This window comes from Chenopodium quinoa, unplaced genomic scaffold (genome assembly GCF_001683475.1).
Source record: "Chenopodium quinoa cultivar QQ74 unplaced genomic scaffold, ASM168347v1, whole genome shotgun sequence".
Taxonomy (NCBI): Eukaryota; Viridiplantae; Streptophyta; class Magnoliopsida; order Caryophyllales; family Amaranthaceae; genus Chenopodium; species Chenopodium quinoa.
Window position 1 is genome coordinate 5,912,537 of NW_018744633.1, and position 19,229 is coordinate 5,931,765.

Genomic DNA, 19,229 nt, shown 5'->3' on the forward strand with positions numbered 1-19,229 from the left:
GCCTCGGGGGGGACGCCGAGGAAGGCCCCTCCGATGCTTAAGTCAGTATATTAGAGAGAGAAAGCTGTGCAAGAGTTTAGTTGCTTGAGGCTTTTTTGTCTTACCAAGAATTGACCAAATTGTTGGCTTTTATACCTTGGCTAATGAAGGAGGCGGATTGGGCCCGGAAGTCAGTTGGGCTGGGCCAAGCTGATTGGGCCGTTGACTGACCTTGACATGGCTTTGAGGATGTTGATTTTTGACTTTAGCACATTTGGAGAGTTGAACCTTAACCTTGGGCTTTTAATTGGATCATTCAGTGACCAGGCCCAATTGGACTAAATTGGACCCAAACAGACAGTATAGTCACTCAGATAAAATATGGTAAAACTAGTAGATGATGAAAAAGACTTACAAGTTGGGTTTTGAAATCCGTGGGAAGTTGAACAGAAAAACGCACAGTGTCGAAGTGTTTCCAATACATAGTTTCCTCTATTGTTTTCTTAGTATTGCCACTTTCACTAAAATCACCCCTTCCTTCCATATTCTGCTTCTTTTCTTTTCTACTAAGAAATTATGTGAGCTATATGAGAATTGACAAGTTTGGAAATAGTGAATTAAGTGAATACTTGTAATTTTTCATCATTTTGAATATAATTAAGACATATAGTAGCAAATAAATTAGGTACTCCATTACTACTCCATAATAAATGAATGTAGCCTTTTTTTTTAAAAAAGGAAATGAATGTAGCCTTATACTCCTAAAGTCAAAGTCTTCTGTAACTTTTAAAACTCTTTTAAAAATCCCTTACAATTTAATTTTTCCTGTCTCCGGAACTTCGACCCCTTTGGACATTTTTCAAGAGTATTAAGAAACTTAAATAAAATTAGTGGAGTAAAATCACATTGAAAGGTAAATTTACATGGATGTGCAAAAAGATAGAGAGAAAGCAATAAAAGTACATGAAATTAAAAAAAAAAATACTTAAAGAAGCTAATTTTACACAATTATTATTGCAAATTAAAAGGCATTTAAATACAAATGAGATATTCATTTTCAGACTAAATTTTAGTCATAAGAGTCGAAGTTTCGGGGGACGAAGGGAGCAATATATTTTTACTCACTAATAGTGTCCACACTCCTTTTTGACAATTCCGAGCTCATCAATTTGGTCCCTTAAGCACTTTAATGAACCCTAAGACTTTAACGAAACATTGTTTGGCACGTAAATTTATGAAAAAATTGAATTGGATTGCAATTTACGGCCCGAGTATAATTTTTTAGTACTTTGGGCTGCAATTTGCAATTTTATTTTTAAATGGTTGCAATTTGCAAACATCAAACTTAAAATGACTGCAATTTGCAATTTTATTTTTAAATGGTTGCAATTTTCGAAAATCATACTTAAAATGGCTGTAATTGGAAATTTTCCATACTTCAATTACTCCACTTATCACTTATTTTATTAAAGTCAATTAAATTGCCTAAAACTCAAAGTGTAACACTTATTAAAACACGGAGAGAGTAACTTAATTGTTGTTGGTTTAACTTAGTTTGTTGGAGTTACCTAAATATGTTCGAGACACATCTAATAAAATATATCACATATATACCAAGTAACTATTTTCTGATTACAAGATTGCAAATGAAAATAATTACTTCGTAATATTAAAAAATTGAAGGAAGTATGGAGTATATGCGAAGAATTTAAGTCTTTTTACAATTTTCCTTTTCATTATTACTTTTAACATTGGAAAATTTGTCATTGCAAATGAAAAGGTTTTTTTTTCTGTCTTTTTCTTTTTGTCTTGAAACTGCCATTTAAATTTTAAAGTTTACACGGAGTCTTTTGCAAATATCAGCCATTTTTATTAAAAAAAATTGTAAAATTTTGTACTAACTTGTTAATTGCCACCGAATCCACTTTTTTACTTAATTTGCGTGCTAATAAATTTTTTTATTAAGATTTTAGGGATCATTTTTGTCTTTCAAGTGTCCAAATTGAGCTCGAAATTGGCAAAAAGTAAAGTTAATCTTTTGTCAATGCATTATTTCAAACGAAGTTTATACATAGTGTATTTATTTAACTACGTATCTTGCATATAAGTATTTCATATGCATTGAAACTAATTTAACAATATTTTTCATAGTTAGTTATATGTGTTTAATAATTAATACTGATATGCTTCGTATATTAGAAAATGTGATAAAAGATACTCCAATAATCAAAGAAATGGATGAATAGTGTAAAATATTTGATTAGTTTTAATTATAAGTTCATGTATGATGTATCAAATTCATATACACTATCCTGTGGAACAAACATTAATCACATTTTGCTTGTTACATTACATTATCTTTGTTCCACAGGAGCAAAAACAATCAGAAGAACTTGAACACAAAGATTTTACGAGTATTACGAAGTATCATAAATTTAGGGTTTGTTCTCTTACGTTGAAATTCAATTCAGTTCAGTTCAGTTCAGCTCCTAGTTTCCTTCTCTTATAAAATATTCATTTCAGTTCAGTTCAGTTCAGTTCAACTGAGTTCAGTCAATGAGAAAAGACCTTAAATACTTCTCATCATAATGATCACATTTCATACGGTATCTTTATAGTTCATTAGATCCTCTCTAGGAACACACATTACATACATTGCACGGATGCACGAGATCCGTTTCAAACCAAAAATTGAGGGTTCTTGTACCTACATCATCTACTTGTGTTAATATCAAAAGTGCACTACTAGAGCTACTAATCTACTACTACTATACATCCAAAAAGCAAAAGAGCAATTAGTATTAGGTATTCCTGGAGTACCTAGTATTATACTCCAACCCAATCTAATAAATAGGCTGGAAACCCAACTTAAAAAAAAAAAAAAAAAAAAAGAAAAAAGAAGAGGACGTATAATTTATTTCTTGAAATAACAAGTTAACAAAATGAAATAACATAAAAACATAAAATAGAAGCATATTATTCCATGAACATGATATGTATTGTTATTGAACATGTTATTTTAGAACTACTCAATGTTATGTAATATTTTATGACTTTAGAAACATAATATTTTTATAACTTAAAATATTATTTTAGAACAAATTGATAAATGTTTTTTATTACATTATTTTAGAATTAATAAATGTTATTTTATAAATAGAAGAATGTTATTTTTATAACTTGGAATATTATTCCAATTCTTATAAAACATTATGTTACTTTATAAAAAGAAACATGTTATTTATATAACTTGCAAATTAACTGTTAAAACACATGTTATTTTTAATTGACGTTTTGTTATTTAGATTACACTATATGTCACTTTTCAGAAAGAATCATCAAATTTGCAATTGCGCAAAATCGAGCCGCCCCACCCTAGCAGGCTGGTTGGTTCCACTATCGTCACCAGGGAGCTTTGGCAAGGGTTCTGCTTAGCTTGCCTTATTCAACAAGGATCGTACAACTTGCCATGGTTTGGGATGAAGCCAAGCCGATACAAATCGAACATCAACGTAGATACACATCAAATATCGCAAAAATCATCTTCAATTTAGAAGTATAATTGATGAAAAGAGGAAAAAGAGTGATTGATTGGATTGAGAGAAAAATCAGAACAAAATACTTGCAATTGGAAAAAAAGAGGATTAAATTCATTACGATTGAAAGAAAATAGAGGGATACAAAGCATATCATGAAGAAAAGGGAGCAACTAAGGAAGAAGGAGAGGACACTAGAAGAAGAGCTGAAAACGTCGTCGTTATGAACCCGGAGTACCTTGCTCACGGTACTCCGGGAGTAAGGAAGAAATTGCGGCAAACGAGTTAAAACAAGCATTATACCATTCACCATTTAATCGTATCTTGATCTTCCTATGAATTTATAGCACGAATTATCTCAACCTCTAGGTAAATAAACTCGTAGTTATCTTCCAATGGCTTAGCGAGACTGAAGACACAACAATCATGTTCATACAATGAATTCTCCTGAACAAACTTCCTCCACCCGGTAGTGATTGTACCCGTACAATTCGATTTATCATAGTAGCACACATACAGATGTGGATCATACTCGTCTTTGCCCTTAACACGAAGTTTCAAACATTTATCAAACTGGGACTTGACGACTTCATTCCACCACTGTTTCGGAATCCCCTGCATATATCCATCAGAACATCAGATCATATGGCTAGACATAAAAATTAATACATTATTCTTATGTTAGTGAAAAATTGTGCAAGGACTAAGGGGATGCAAATGAACACACCAATTTCATTGTCCCATAAACATGGGATCTTGACAAGGCAACAAAAAAACTATTTTCGCGGTGCATTTGCAGCTCTTTAGCACGTTGCCTAGCCCTTTGTATCTCCATTTCTTTCTGATCCCGACTGCATGAATTGCGCGGATAGGAGTTATACTCCACTTCTGGTTCTAAGGCCACATGAAAAACATAAAATGAATGAGGAATATCAATCCATAACATAAAAGTTTCAACTCATTTCTCAAAACACCAATGAATACTTGATAGAATTCAAGAAAATTGAGCAAACTTGCAAACATATACCTGTTTTCCTTTTAACAGCTCTACAAAAAGCCAATGGTGTTGGACATTTTGGTTTTACTGCATCTTTGTTACGAATAATACATCTCAAGAATAAAGGTTTATCATCATCTGATTCAGAGTCTTCAAATAACACTCTTTTCTCCCTTGAACCTCTTGAGATTGAACTCTGATCATTGTTACTTATCTTCTCAACTTCACCAATAGTTTCCTGCTTTAGGCTACAGGTATCCTTAAGTAGTGAACAACTTTGTTGCGATTGCTGAGAAACTGATTTTACGACGAAATGAGATGATTCCTTCTCACATGAAGTTTTCTCATTGAAAATCCTGACCTTAAAATAGGAATTGTTTTTGTATTTGAACACCAAAGTGTCATTCTCTTCCAATCCGAAAGCAGACACAAACTCCTCCAAACCCTCTCCAACAATCCAAGTGGTATCGTCGTGTGTTTTAAGCTGAACTTCCCAGGTATCGATATTGACACTCGGCCCCTTGAGAGCCACCTTATGAGGTAACTTCCCCTTGACATTTTCGGAGAAATACAGGGGAATCTCCTGATCATAATGTTAAACATGAAGGAAATTTCTCGAGTTGTAGTGTTGTATAACATCAATGAATGAGTGAATCAGAAATTTAGCACAGTTCAATCAATCAATAATACGTGAAAAAACTTGTTGAATTGCACAAAAATTAAGATTCTTACGAACATATGAACATGGCTCTCAAGTACGTCTCAACTTTCTAAGTAAAAATAGCCTATTCTTGAATATCTTGAACCCATTTTCTAAGTAAAAAGTCAATTTGATAAATTTGTTAGACTACACAATATTACTCGGATTTGAGTACTCATGTCTGACACAGGTACGTGTCCAAGTGTCAACCTTGGCTATTTTATAAAATAAAAAATCCATAATTTCGAACTAAAATGAGGCGTGTAAGTGTCCTAACCATGTTCGAGGGTCAAGGGTTCGACATAAATACCTAAGGTGAAATGAAGAGTTCGAGTAACATAAAGGCAACTAATAGGCAGAGAAATTTACTCAGTACTAACTATTTGTAATTACTAATTAGCAAATTGTACTAAGATAATAACACCCTAATTGTAACCATTAAACAGGCAAACATCTTCTTGATAGTATTTGAAATACATTAATCAATAATTCAGATACGTAAATCAGATTCAATTAGAAATCCCACCAAAGATGGGCATAAATCCAAATTAAACTAGGGCATAAATAACAATATAAATTTTGTATAAAAATATGAAGACAAATAAATAAAATTGAAGAAAAGAGAAATACTCGTATTACTTACAATTCCGTAACGAAAATTAGGACGAAGATGAATTTTAAAGAAAGGATTCAGACTTTTCCAATACATGATCTCCTCCCTTGTCCTTGCGTCGCTACCATCATCTCTTCCTAACATTTTTTTTTTAACAATTTGAAGAATCAAGTTTCTAAAGTTTGAAGAGATAATAACAAAAGGGTTCACTGCTACTGCAAAGTTGAGGTAACGGTAACTTTATATAAACCACTTCGTTCGGAATTTAGAAAGACATGATAACCAGTTAACCACCCTCACCCTCACCCCCACCTCCCACCTCTTTCCTTTTTAAAAAATCTTGTACAAAATATTTGAATATTTTAAAAAATTTATTTTTTTTTATTATTATTTTTTTTTTTGTAACAACGATTTTTAATTTTTTTTTTAAAATATACTCCTTCCGTTTTTAAATACTTCCTTCACTTTCTTTTTTCGGGCGTTTTTAAATACTTGTTCTATTTCCTTATTTGGAAAATATATACAATATTTAATTAATTTTTCTCAACATGTGGACCCAACAATATTAATTCCATATTCCCTCTCCTTCAATTCTTTCCACTACTTTTGTTTTTTTTACAATTTTTTATTCTTCCACCAACTCCACTACCTCTATATTTTATTACGTTATCAAATTTCTCCTAAAACTCCGCGCATGGAGAAATGGAGCAAATATTTAAAAATGGAGGGAGTACTCCCTTCGTGCCTTATTGATAGTCATTTATGTCATTTTTGGGCACCCAAAATGTTAGTCACATTTGCTTTTTTCAAGTACCATTAATATTATTTTTTTTTACCAAAATTCTCTAACATTTGCAAAAATTGTGTAAATTTAACTTTTCAATATAATTTTCACTCTCTACTTTTTTGTATACCCAATATAAATTTACTTTTCAACGTACTTTCTTTAATTCTCCTTAATTCCCGTGATTTTTCTTCAAAAATGACTATCAACGAGGACAGAGAGAGTATTAGTATCCCTTCTTTATTAAAATATTTTAAATACAATAACTAGGAATAAAATATATAGTGCTATAAGTATATCCTTAAAATATTTATTTCCTTAATTTTTTTTCTTATTTCCTTATTTGTCTTCATTAATGTTAATTAAACTTTAAGTAAATACTCATAGTGATTGAATTTAGACCATATCATACTTTCCAAAAAAAAAATGTCCATATATATCATACTATGATAGTAATCACACTAGGGAGTAGGGGACTATACCGTCCAATATTTAAGAGGACATAATTCCTTAATGGCTTAATGTACCAAACAATAGGTAATTCATTTTTATTCAACCAAAGATAACATTAAACCATATGATAAGTACTATGATAGACATAAAATATATGTATCTTTATTTCTATTTAGTTGATGCGTTTCCATAGAAGTGGGAAAGAAGAATGGATAAGTATACGTAGTTTCTAGGGATATAGTTCATTAAAAATGTCAGAAGCAAGACCTAGTAGTATTCTTGTTCATTTGTTTTTTCCAAGTATCATTAATATCAATTTTATTATAAAAAAATCCCTTTAATTTACAACAATATTTGTAAATTTAACTTTTTCATGTAAATTTTGTTTTTTTTTTCATTTACTTTTATTATTTTTTCTCTGTACTTTTTTGCATACTCAATGTAAATTCACTTTTTCAATGTACTTAACTACTTTTTATTTATGTTATTAATTCTCGTGAAAATTGCCCATGAGACGGAGGGAGTAATTTTTTTTCTTTTTTAAACAAACACCAAATACTCCCACCGACCCATAATACTTGGGAAGTTGGGGTGGATACATATTTAAAGAAAACTACAAATGGGTCCATTAAAATATTTGTCTATTAAAATATTTGTTTATTGTATATATTATTCTATTTTTTTATATATATATATATTAAGAAAACAATAAAGTGGAGTGGGAGTGAGAGTGGGGTAGGTGAGGAGAGGAGAGAGAAAATGTGGGAAAATATTCTTTATTTGTGGTCTCATTCTATTATTAATAACGTGTGAAGTATTATGGGACGGACGAAAATGGAAACTATGTCAAGTATTATGGGACGACAAAAGTAAAAAATTAATGAATCTTTTGCCCTAAAAAACTCTTTAGTTTTCACTAGTTATTTCCGAAACCTTGAAATTGCATCATAAGGTTTACAGGTAATTATTACTACTCCATTCTTTTATTAGATTTTCATTTTTCACGGGAATTAAGGTTTTTGTAGATTCCTTAAACCATTTGATTGGAACTATCAAAGTACATTAAGTGCATTAAATAACAAGTGAGAGAAAAAGAAAAAAGAGGTTAATAAATGCCAAAAAGGATAAGAAGTACCTAGAAAGAAAAAGAAAAATAAGGAGAGAGAACATATGTTCGTGGATTAATAAATGCCTAAAATATTTGGCACAAAAAATCAATAAAAATTAAGGATAATTTGGAGATTAAATTAGGAGAATGATGTTAAAATTGTAAAAAAAAATCACTTAGTAAAAAGAAAAATATTTTAACAATGGGACATAAATTTTGATTTGCTAAAAACGGAATATTGGACTCTAATAAAATGATGGATGGAGTAGTAAAAATTGATTTAATTGGATTATACATTGTACTATACGTCTATACTTCATCAGATTTTCCAGTTGACACGTTTTGATTAAATTTACTTTATCTGATATTCGAATTTCTAAATTGTGATATGTGTAAAATGAAAATTTAGATTGAAATGAATCAAACTCATACAAATATATTTTGCCTAAAATATTACTCCATAATTAAAGAAATGTGATCAAATAAGAGAATATAAATATTGTAATTTTTTCAAACGTTGTTACTAAAAAATATGGAAAAATATAATTTTGCAATTAAATATACAAAGCATATAATATGAACTAAACTGAATTAAACTGAGTTGAAATAAGGGTTTGTTCTCTTACGTTGAAATTCAGTTCAGTTCAGTTCAGTTCAACTAAGTTCAGCTCAGCTCCTAATTTCCTTCTCTTATAAAATATTCATTTCAATTCAGTTCAATTCAGTTCGATCAGTTCAATCAATGAAAACAGGCCTTAAATTATTTATAAGATAAAAGAAATCAGAAAAGTGAACTCAACTGATTAAAATTAAACTAAACTAAAATTAAGTTGAGGAGAGCCGGCCCTAAATTAGAGAAGAATAAACTGAGTTTGAGAATGGAAATAAGAGTATAGAACAATGCCGAACTCACTTTCCACCATAATTTGTCTTAATTTAACAACTAAAAGAAAACAAATTTATGACGATGAAGTGTAAATTAGCTGAAAAAATGGAGCAGTGTAATGAGTATTTTTCAGAGGGAAATTAAAATTGTCAGAAGCACACCAAATTGTGAACTAAAATGTCATTTCCGAAACCTCGAAATTGTAACATAAGGTTTAAGTGTTGTTATATCTCTATATGAACTAGGAATATGAACTACTGAGTATAAATAAGAAGTATTGCAATATTTTGATAGCAGAGAAAATATGTACTACGTACATTATTAGATGAGTAAGAAAGAAATCCAGCCCGTCAAAAATAAATAAATAAAGGGCACTCCATACGACCATACCCATTGTAAGACAATCAAATGAATGTGTGGATAGCGTAAAATTTATAACATCGCGATAAACGGATAAAATAAAATACAGAGGAAGTATATACACCAAAGAAACAAGGATTTATTTTATCACTTATTTGTTCAACCAAAAGCATCAAACCATTATCATATGACAGATAATTTCATATACTCAATTCATGAGAACTCGTGCTCATTTTAAGGTAAACATCTAGAAAATCTAGCACTACACTTCAATGGAGGACAACAGAATTTTAACCTGTGAGAATTACAAGATCTACCAGGCTTAACACAAGGTAATTTAAACAAACTAGAAGTATTATTAGTTGCAACACCATCTTTAATCTCAGCACCAACATCAACAGCATTATTACTAGTTGATTTCGGAGTCGTTGCGGCAGAGTTGGCTGTTACAATTAGTAACATGATGCTAAGTATAATCACCAATTTTTGTATCGTCGCCATATTCGATCTTTTCCCCTAATATCTTTGTACCTGAACTAGAAATCAATAGATTTACGAGAGTTTAAGTATTGTTGTTTTTTAAAGGTGGAGATGCGATTATTTGTTCGATATGTTAATGTGATTTTATAGCATCGGCCAATTATTGGTATACGATATTACAATTGATTAGAAGATAGGATGCATGGACATAAATGTTTGACACGTTGATGTCGACATCGATTGTTGGACACACCCGAGTATGTGTCCGACGACCGACATACACTCTAGATGATGTACACTCCAGACAATGCAAGTAATTAAGATAATTATTGTTAAGGAGGTCATCAATATTTATTATTTTTTTGTGGTTATGGAAATTATGGACAATAGCTAGTAGAGGAAAAGCATACAAGTGCATGCCTTGAAAAATTAAACAAGTGTCTATTTTGAAGATACAATTATTTTGATTGTTTTTATGATTTTATCGGGATGATGTCGGCCAAGTTTGGGAATACTAATTGAAATAGAGCTGAAACTAATAAGTTACTAGTAATTAAAATGAAATAGGAAGAATATAAAAGGTACATCTCGATTATTTAAAATGTGCTTGGGAAGAGTACGTTGCCAAAGATCAGTTCAATTTTTTTTGTTATACATTTAGTTTAAAGAATTTCCTTTGTTATCTTAATAGGTCTAGAATTTATGTCTATCGGGTTTTGTGGTTGTAACCTTTTTTTTATTGCAATAATTTACAAGAATCATCACACATTTATAATTTTTTTTTCAACATGGTCTAATCTTTCAAAAATCTGGAAATAATTCAACCTTTTTAACCAATAATTGACCTACAACCTAAACATCAGGTGATTTTTGTAAATAATTTAGGGAAATTCTCCTTAGTAACATCCAAATTTTCAATTTCTCTATAGTAAATTGGCTAAAAAGTTATTATCATTGGTACGTAACATTGGATTTTTTTTTAATTACCAAAGATAATAACTATTTTTAATAAAAGGTAATATTATATATAGCCCTTACATTAAATATACACTTGGAAATTGTATAAAATTAGGAATTCATGACAAAAACACGCGCAAATCAGTGTTATTAGTGTTTATATTTTGATGATTTTTTTAACTTTTTACGATTTTCAAATGTAAATTTAATGCTTATATGTAGCCCTAAGGGTTATGTATAACATTTTCCTTAATAAAAATCTTTTACCATGATTGATTATTTAGCTTTTTAATAATAATAAAATTATTTTAGAAATAAATGTTTTACAAAAAAGAAAAGAAAAAAAAAACCATCACCCAAGCTAAGGCATTTACTACCAGTTGGCAGAGCCAAGCTCCCCCACCTTAGCTGACGACCTCCACCCCTTGCTTGCAATTTCTAAATAATTATAGCTACTTACTGGTTGTTCACTACTAAAATTCGGCCAATTTGCGACCGTTTTTCTACGACCGTCATGAAAATGGTCGCAAAATATTAAATTTGCGACCGTTTTTTAAAGCGGTCGCAGATTTGCGACCATTTTTTAAAGCGGTCGCAGATTTGCGACCGTTTTTGGGTTATAAAACGGTCGCAAAGGCATTTAAATAGTTTTTAAAAATAAAATACGTGTCAAAAATAATTCAAAATAAAAATAATATTGTTGCGACCGTTACTAACGGTCGCAAATTTGGACAATTTGCGACCATTTGAGAGTCGGTCGCAAATTTCTACAATTGCGACCATTTGAGAGTCGGTCGCAAATTTCTACAATTGCGACCGTTTGAGAGTCGGTCGCAAAATTACGACCGCTAATGCCGGTCGCAAAAAATCTATTTTTTTTTTTAAAAAAGGGGTTATATAAAAGGGGAGAGAAGCACACCCTAACCCTAATAAGCATACAACCGCTTCACTTCCCCTCTCTCATTTTTTTCATTTCTCACGCCTCTCTCCTCTTCCTTCTCTCTATTTCCTCTTCTTCTTTCCTTAATCAGTTTCCCCTTCTCCTTTTGTTTCCTCTTATCCCTGATCTCTTTCCTCTTCTCCTTTTCCTTTATCCTCTTCTTCTCTTACCTCCATTATCTTTTACACCAGTGCTAGCTGCCTTATGTTGTGGAGCTACAAAGGTTATAGCTTTGATGAAACTACAAAGCTATGTAGTTTCACTTCACCCAAAGCCACTTTATTTAATTATATTGATTTGTTTTTTAATTTATGTATTTTTTTTCTCATTTTTTTATTGTTTATTTATTAATTATTATTTTTTATATTGAATAAAAGTTGTAACTTGCCATTGTGAAGGTTATGGCTTAATGATGGAGTTTAGGAATGATGATGCGGCAACTCAAAGCTACAACTACAATGAGATGTTGCTATTTATTGTGGATGCTCTTAACAACTTAGGCTCTGTTATGTTCACCTTATTTCTACTTGTTTCAGGGTTGATAAGTTAAAAGGGTTAATAAGTTTAGATAAGTTCAGATAAGATAAGTTTAGGAAAAATAAGTTCAGATAAGTTGTGATAAGGGTTAACCAAGGCTACCCAAGTTTAATTTATTAAATAAGTTCTAATAAGGGTTAATTGGTTCAGATAAGTAAAAATCAGGTGAATAAAACGCACCCTTATTATGGACTATTTAAAGTGCTTGAAATTGCCAAATATAGTAGCTCAATTTTAGCTATAGTAATATTTTTAGCACCGTAATTTAATTAATTAATTTATTTATTTTTGAAGAATATACTACGTAGTTAATTTGAGTTTTTCGTGTGAACCTAAGAGAACCTTGTTCATGACTAAAAAACAGATTTTAAATTGCTGGTTTTAGGACCTATTCACATTTATATAATTTCAGTTCAGTTCAGTTCAGTTCAACTCCTAATTTTCCTCTCTCATAATATATTCATTTCAGCTTAGTTCAGTTCAATTTAGCTTCAATCAGTTCAGTTCAGTTCATCTCATTTTAGTAAATGTGAACATGCCCTTAATTGATCATGATATAAGACTATAAGAGAGACTAATCATATCATACTTTTTTTTAGGGAAAAATTATACTCTCTTTATCTTATACTCCCTCCGTCCCTTCTTTACATTTCTGTTTGTAAAATTACACGAGAACTAAGGAACTAATAATAGAACAAATAACAATAAAACAAAACACAATGGGAAGTACAAAACATTAAATGATGTCTTTGAGTAAAACAAAGATAGATTAATATTTAATGATGTCGTGTCATTAATTCTTTGCAAAGAAAAAAGGACCAATAACATGCTCATATTGGAATATTGAGAATCAATCATATTCATCTAAATTTAGGAGTGAGAATAGGAAAGTAAGAGTGGGAAAATAAGAGTGAACTTTATTTACATAAGAAAAAAAGAGGGATAATTTGGGATATTTTAAAAAAAAAAATACTTATTAAAAAAGAAAAAGAGGAATGTAATTTCAGAATACCTAAAAACTAAAGAAGGAATGTAAAAAAGGGACGAAGGGAGTAGTATAATGTCTCTTTTCTTTTTATGAAAAATTTAAGAATATATATGTCTTTAAAATTTTCTAATAAGGATATAATTGGAAAATTTTATGGAAACACACATTTTGGGATACCGAAATTGAAAATGCGAAAATTAAATAGGGACGGAGGGAGTATATGGTAATATTTCCAACGTATTTACTAGGGTCTTCCTTTCATCTCTTTACAGTCTACATTTGCAGAATTGCAGTAAATATAATTGTGATCATTTCGGTGGTATTTTAATTAATGGGGAAAAATGGGGTTAACAAGAGTGAAAATGGCGGATTCAGATCATTTGAGGAAGAAGTTTACTGGACCAATTTCAAGTCTTTGCGTTTCTTCCAATTTCTTTCCTCCGATTTTCACTCCCAACTTGTAATCTCTCTTTCTGTCTTTATTTATTCGCTTTTTAATTTTTTTAAATTTTATTTTATGTTTTGTTGTTGTTTGTTTCATCTGTTATTTTGCATTTGCATGTTAATTTTGTTTTGTGATTAGTTTTTGGTTTTGGGAGAAAGGGTTTGTGGGTTTGTTTGATTTTTGAAATCAATGTATTCTGTAGTTTAGAATTGGCATAATTTGATCTCTGAATTATGAAAAGAATTTGTCTTGAACATTTGTGTTTTAGGAGTACATGTAGTAATTCCTCTAGTTTTATCAAATAATTAGTTTCTCATATCTACTAGATGAAATCATGGAAAATTGTAATGTATTGTTTTATACAAATATGAAAAATGCATGTATCAATGTATCATGTTGTACTAATGTTTTCCCATTGCCATTCTAATGAATGAGATTCAGATTGCCATTCTAATGACAGTGTTACAAGTCTCTTCTTTTATCGATTCGTTCGAGGGAAGGGAGTGGTTTGGGTTGAAACACTATGAGAGACTTTTAATTGTTAGAAGATTTCAACATGTTTAGGCAACTACAACAAGATAATTGAGCGCACTGGGAATTTTATTGTAGCTATTGTTGGAGCTAAATTGGTTAGATTAGCTCCTTTTTTTTGACATTCTTGATTTTTCGAAGCATAGGTGTTTAGATAACTTTTGCCAATTCATATTCTTAAAATTTGGAGAGCTTAGAGTTCTTCTTGCTATTTGGATTATTGCGGTATGACTCTTAACATCTTGTTTGAAAAGTGGTCACAAATCACAGTAATGGTAGTTTGTTTGTAAATATGTGAAGAAAATCTTATGTCATTATCCATGATAATGTGAGTACTTCATTTTCTTCGGAAACTTTCATTACCATCCATTACTACTTTGAGAGGTGGAATTGAGTGGTAATGGAAAGTTATGATGAAAAGCCCTTTGAAAAAAAGGGTATTGTTATCATCTTTCACAAGTTGTACCTACTGTAACGAAATTTGAGCAGTAATTCCTTGTGGTTTCATAACTTCGTATGACTGTCAAGAATGGCCTTTGTGATAAATTTTCTTGTAATAGACTTCAAATTTTTTTTATTTGCTTGAACATTTATTGGTGGCATTTTTTTGTTGCTGCACTGCACTTTTGAGAAGTGTGTACATGTCTCAATGCATTTGTAATCAGAGTTACATGCTTGCTTAACCTGATTGTGTAATTACTGTATATTTTCTCAATTGTTGACAATTAGTCATGTTGCGAGAAGCATGGGATTGAAATGTATAAATCAAAACATTTGTGGTTGAATTTCTGAAATCCGTTTGCTTTCCCTGAAGTGGATTTTGAATGTCATTTGTTCCTATGTATTATCAGATGATACCGAAAGAATTTTCTAAAAACATGTGGAATGAATTACCACAAATGGTGGTCCTCAAAAGCCCCGGGGGCTCTACATGGGAGGTACAACTTGTGAGGGATGATAACAACACCCTTTTTTTCAAAGATGGATGGAAAGAGTTTGCAAAAGCTCATAACTTCAAAGAAAATGACTTGCTCATGTTCAAGTACACCCGTGATTCCTGCTTTAAGGTTTGGATGTTGAGTGGACGGAACTTGTGTGAGATAGCTGGATCATATTTTGTCAAGAAATCTGCTCTCGGAAAAAATGATGCAGGTGAAAATTCTAAGTTAAAAAGAAAAAATACAGCGGAGGGTTCTGCCAAGGCTACAGGAAATAAGGACAATTCAGAGCTTGAAGATTTGGACACTGAAAGAGCCTCAAGGAGGAAGAATCGTAGGAACTCTACTGGGTGTGGTTTAAGGAATAGTGGTGCTGAAGAAAAGAACCGTAGTACAGATGACACACTAGATAGAGTACCCCCGAGTGAAGCAGATAAAGAGAGAGCACTGCAAATGGCGAACCGAGATTTGACAGTCAAAAGCTTCATTGTTGTCTTGAAAGATTGTAATGTTTCCCAGTACTATCGCTTGGTAAGCTTTCTCTGATAACTCTTTCTGTTTCCTGCCAATTATGTTAATATGAGCAAAAATGGCCTTTGATTATATCTCCATTGTTGTTTAACAATAAGAGATGATGTAAGCCTCATACCACGACCAGTTTACCTGAAATTACTGTCAAAGTATGCCTCAATTAGGGATTACTTTGGTGGAATCCAAAACAAGCGTTGCTTTAGGCAAATCTGCCAAAATATGGGGCTTTAAGGCTAATTTCCTCGACAAATCATCTGTATCACTGTGCTTATTTTGTTATGTATCAGTCTTATAAAAGATTGCCTCTCTCTATTTTAGAAGAACAATGCCTTAATCTCTAGGCAGGAGTGAGTTGTATAATTCCTTTGGTTGAATTAAGGGTAAACTACTCCATGTAATCTGGTACTTTGATGTAATCCATAAGATACCCCCTATATTTTAAACACTCACAAGGTACTCTTTAATTGACTATTTTCTTCCTCGTAAATTTGCTACTCTGTTGATTTTATACTGAAAGTGCCAAAAGTAAAATAGCCCGTCAAAATGCCTACTTGTCAAATACTCCTCAGGGGTCCATTTGTGAACTAAAATTTGGGATTGGTTTTAGGTTGTGATCATTGCTGTAGTGAAAATGTGAAACCCAATATGCGATTTTGGATCTTCTTTTTAGTTATGAATTGTGATGTGTTTAGAAACAAATGTAATGGCTCTTGCTGACTAGATTTGTCTACTTAATACTGATTCCGGATGCAGGGTGTTCCTGCACCATGGTCAAGGAGTTACCTTACTCGGAAGCACCAAGATATGGAGCTCCGTGCAAATGGCAAAAAATGGATTGTGAGGTTTAATGCTGAGCCACGGTATGGAGGCGGGGTTTTTATTTCTGGGTGGTCCACGTTCGCTGTGGATAACTTGTTGCAAGAATCTGATGTCTGCTTGTTTAAACTGGTAAGCCAAAAGGATGAGCCAGTTATCTTTGATGTCTCAATATATCGCGCTGTTCCAGAGGCAGCTCACCTCCCTTCTCATAAAACACCTAAGGTTTAACGCTGACTACCGCTGTTGAAACTCAAGAAAATCAGTCTGAGAGTATATTAAGATTTCCTTTTTTAGTTTGTGATTTTTTTTTTTTTAATCCTGTAAATCATTTCGGTGTTGCTCAGACAGTTAGACAGCCTCTTAACCTACTTCCTTGACAATGAAAGGTATTTGCCATATATGCATCACAATTTTGAGCATCATACTGCATTACTGCTTCTTTCTGAGGCATTTTGTAATTTATCTCAGAGAAGGCGAAGAAATACCTCATGCAAAGAGAAGGTAAACAGAAGGTTAGAAGTTGGTGTATTGCTGCATCTTATTACCTACAGTAATTACTTGATATTGATAAAACTGATCCATCCTAGATCCTCAACTGTGCTCGAAATTGGATGACTCGTTTTTTCCCGAACTGAAATTTACTATATACATGACCCAATAAGACATGACTATATGAACCAAAGTGGCCAACCAAAACAACTTGTCGTCTGTATCCAAAGTATCCGAACAACCCGTTTGCCACTTCGCCACATCCACATCACAGTATATGGAGCTTTGATCATACGAGACTACGAGTAAATGTAGTGTACTAGCTAAAACTCTGACAATGAATGGATTGGGCTTGTAATCAGACTCACAGTATTGTGGGCTTTTGGTCTCTCATATTGTATATTCAGTGCAATGGTGCCCGTTCAATTTACACTGAAATACTAATAAATTTGTATACTGTTAGTTTTGTATGATAAATATTATTCCCCTATAAAGCTAAATAACCCCAAATTATCTCAATTTGTTTCGTACTAGGTTTCGAGATGAGATACAAACAAGCTGCGAATTTCATTATAATAGATCAAAATCCGCCAAAGTGATTAGACTTTGAGGGAACGGAGCAAGAGATACAAACTCAAAACAACCCCTAGCATCTCATCTAGTCAACTTGCTACACTATGAATGTTGGATGTTACTTTGCTTGTCGAATTATAGTTTAAATAATTCTTGTGACAATTATTCATGGCTGAATACCAATGCAAGCAGCTTGTTAATATATGCTTCCTTATGTATATTTATCTGTAGAATAAATGTTGGTTCCTCCCTTCGATTTTCTTTGGCCCACAAATATGCTGCAAAATTACATTATTATGAATTTATGATCCAAAGTTATTGAAGATTCTCATGGTCCATAACAACATTAACAACAAAGGAAGTTAATAGTTAATATATCCAGTATAACCATCTTCAATTTCTTAGCACATTTTGATTGTTTTTTTGGATGGTTGTTGTAACTTTGAAAGTCCCATATAAAGCTACTCTTTTTAATATCGGATACACTCAATCGTATATGAGCTTATAACATTGATCGACTAACCCGTGTAATACTAACCGAGTAATTCCTATAACACTGTTTGAATAATTCCTGTAACACCGATGAAGTAATTCATGTAATACTATTCAAGTAACCCTATAGCACTAACAAAGTAACCCCTATGGTGGTTGACCACACAAGAAATTTTTGAATACCAATAATTGTGTTTTTCTAAACAAAAAAAATTAATACCAAAAAAATGACCAAAAATACATAAACTTTGCATTTTATACAAAAAAATATATAAATACTTACATTTAGATCATGTAAGAAATTGTATCAAGTACATACTTGTATACTCGGTTAGGTTCTTTCTCCTTACCTTTTAAAAAAAACAAATACTTGTGTACTTATTGTACCAAGCTAAGCTTGGTCTAGTGGTAAGATTGTCGCCGGAGGTTCAATCCCCACTAAAGACACTTTAAGGGTGGGAAATGTTGCTTTTTAAATTATATTTACAAAATCACCAATATATTTAGAAATTCAAAAACAATTTGCACTATTAACTTATTAAGTCATGATTAAAATTTATTTGAATTGATATATATTGTTGGAGTAGTTGCAAAAATAATTTCATCCCTATTACCCTATACAAAAAGCATATTCTAATAGTATTGCAATTTATTACAAAATAAAAGCAAGATTTTATTGCAAAATTTACTTTGCAGATCGAAGTAATAAATTTAAAATATTGAATTATTATATCTATCAATAATATACCTTAAATTTTCTTTATAATTTGCGTTAATTAATATCCACGTGAAAACCCTAGCAAAGAATTGATTAATGTAAGTACTACAGAGTAATGGAGTACATATGTTTGGTAGAAAAGGACAAGTCAGCTAGTTTAGTTAGGTGAAATTAATTAATTTTGTGAAATGATTCAACAATATTCATTAATGCCAAATTTAATAAATGGTGAATTGGTGATTAATTTATGTACCCTAATTTAGTAAGCAACTGCGTATATAATGCATGTATTTCTCATTTAATTGCTCTATAATTTTACATGTAAAATTGAGTACTCGAGTACTATTTCTCGTGCATGAAAATGATTTGTGAATG

General features: G+C 31.5%; 2 protein-coding genes across 2 annotated transcripts; one reads left to right on the forward strand and one right to left on the reverse strand.

Annotated features, from left to right (window-relative positions):
• Window positions 1-3,584: 3,584 nt before the first annotated feature.
• LOC110701524 (B3 domain-containing protein REM16-like) lies at window positions 3,585-6,123 on the reverse strand. Its single transcript, XM_021879162.1, has 4 exons — window positions 5,856-6,123; window positions 4,543-5,095; window positions 4,243-4,409; window positions 3,585-4,130 (listed from the first exon to the last, which is right to left on the reverse strand). The coding sequence occupies exons 1-4, from the start codon at window positions 5,967-5,969 to the stop codon at window positions 3,849-3,851; spliced, it is 1,116 nt and encodes a 371-aa protein (XP_021734854.1). The 5' UTR covers window positions 5,970-6,123; the 3' UTR covers window positions 3,585-3,848.
• A 7,257-nt stretch (window positions 6,124-13,380) lies between these two features.
• LOC110701298 (B3 domain-containing protein REM16-like) lies at window positions 13,381-17,362 on the forward strand. The gene is made up of 3 exons (XM_021878927.1): window positions 13,381-13,778; window positions 15,146-15,763; window positions 16,517-17,362. The coding sequence occupies exons 1-3, from the start codon at window positions 13,650-13,652 to the stop codon at window positions 16,808-16,810; spliced, it is 1,041 nt and encodes a 346-aa protein (XP_021734619.1). The 5' UTR covers window positions 13,381-13,649; the 3' UTR covers window positions 16,811-17,362.
• Window positions 17,363-19,229: the final 1,867 nt, after the last annotated feature.

Bases quoted from the DNA above. Each gene is read 5' to 3' on its own strand.
- LOC110701298 (XM_021878927.1), top strand. From the start codon at position 13,650: ATGGGGAAAAATGGGGTTAACAAGAGTGAAAATGGCGGATTCAGATCA. The intron at 13,779-15,145 runs GTAATCTCTCTT...ATGTATTATCAG, and splicing joins CCGATTTTCACTCCCAACTT to ATGATACCGAAAGAATTTTC. The intron at 15,764-16,516 runs GTAAGCTTTCTC...TTCCGGATGCAG, and splicing joins TTTCCCAGTACTATCGCTTG to GGTGTTCCTGCACCATGGTC.
- LOC110701524 (XM_021879162.1), bottom strand. From the start codon at position 5,969: ATGTTAGGAAGAGATGATGGTAGCGACGCAAGGACAAGGGAGGAGATC. The intron at 4,410-4,542 runs GTATATGTTTGC...ATGTGGCCTTAG, and splicing joins AGCTGTTAAAAGGAAAACAG to AACCAGAAGTGGAGTATAAC. The intron at 4,131-4,242 runs GTGTGTTCATTT...GGATATATGCAG, and splicing joins TTTATGGGACAATGAAATTG to GGGATTCCGAAACAGTGGTG.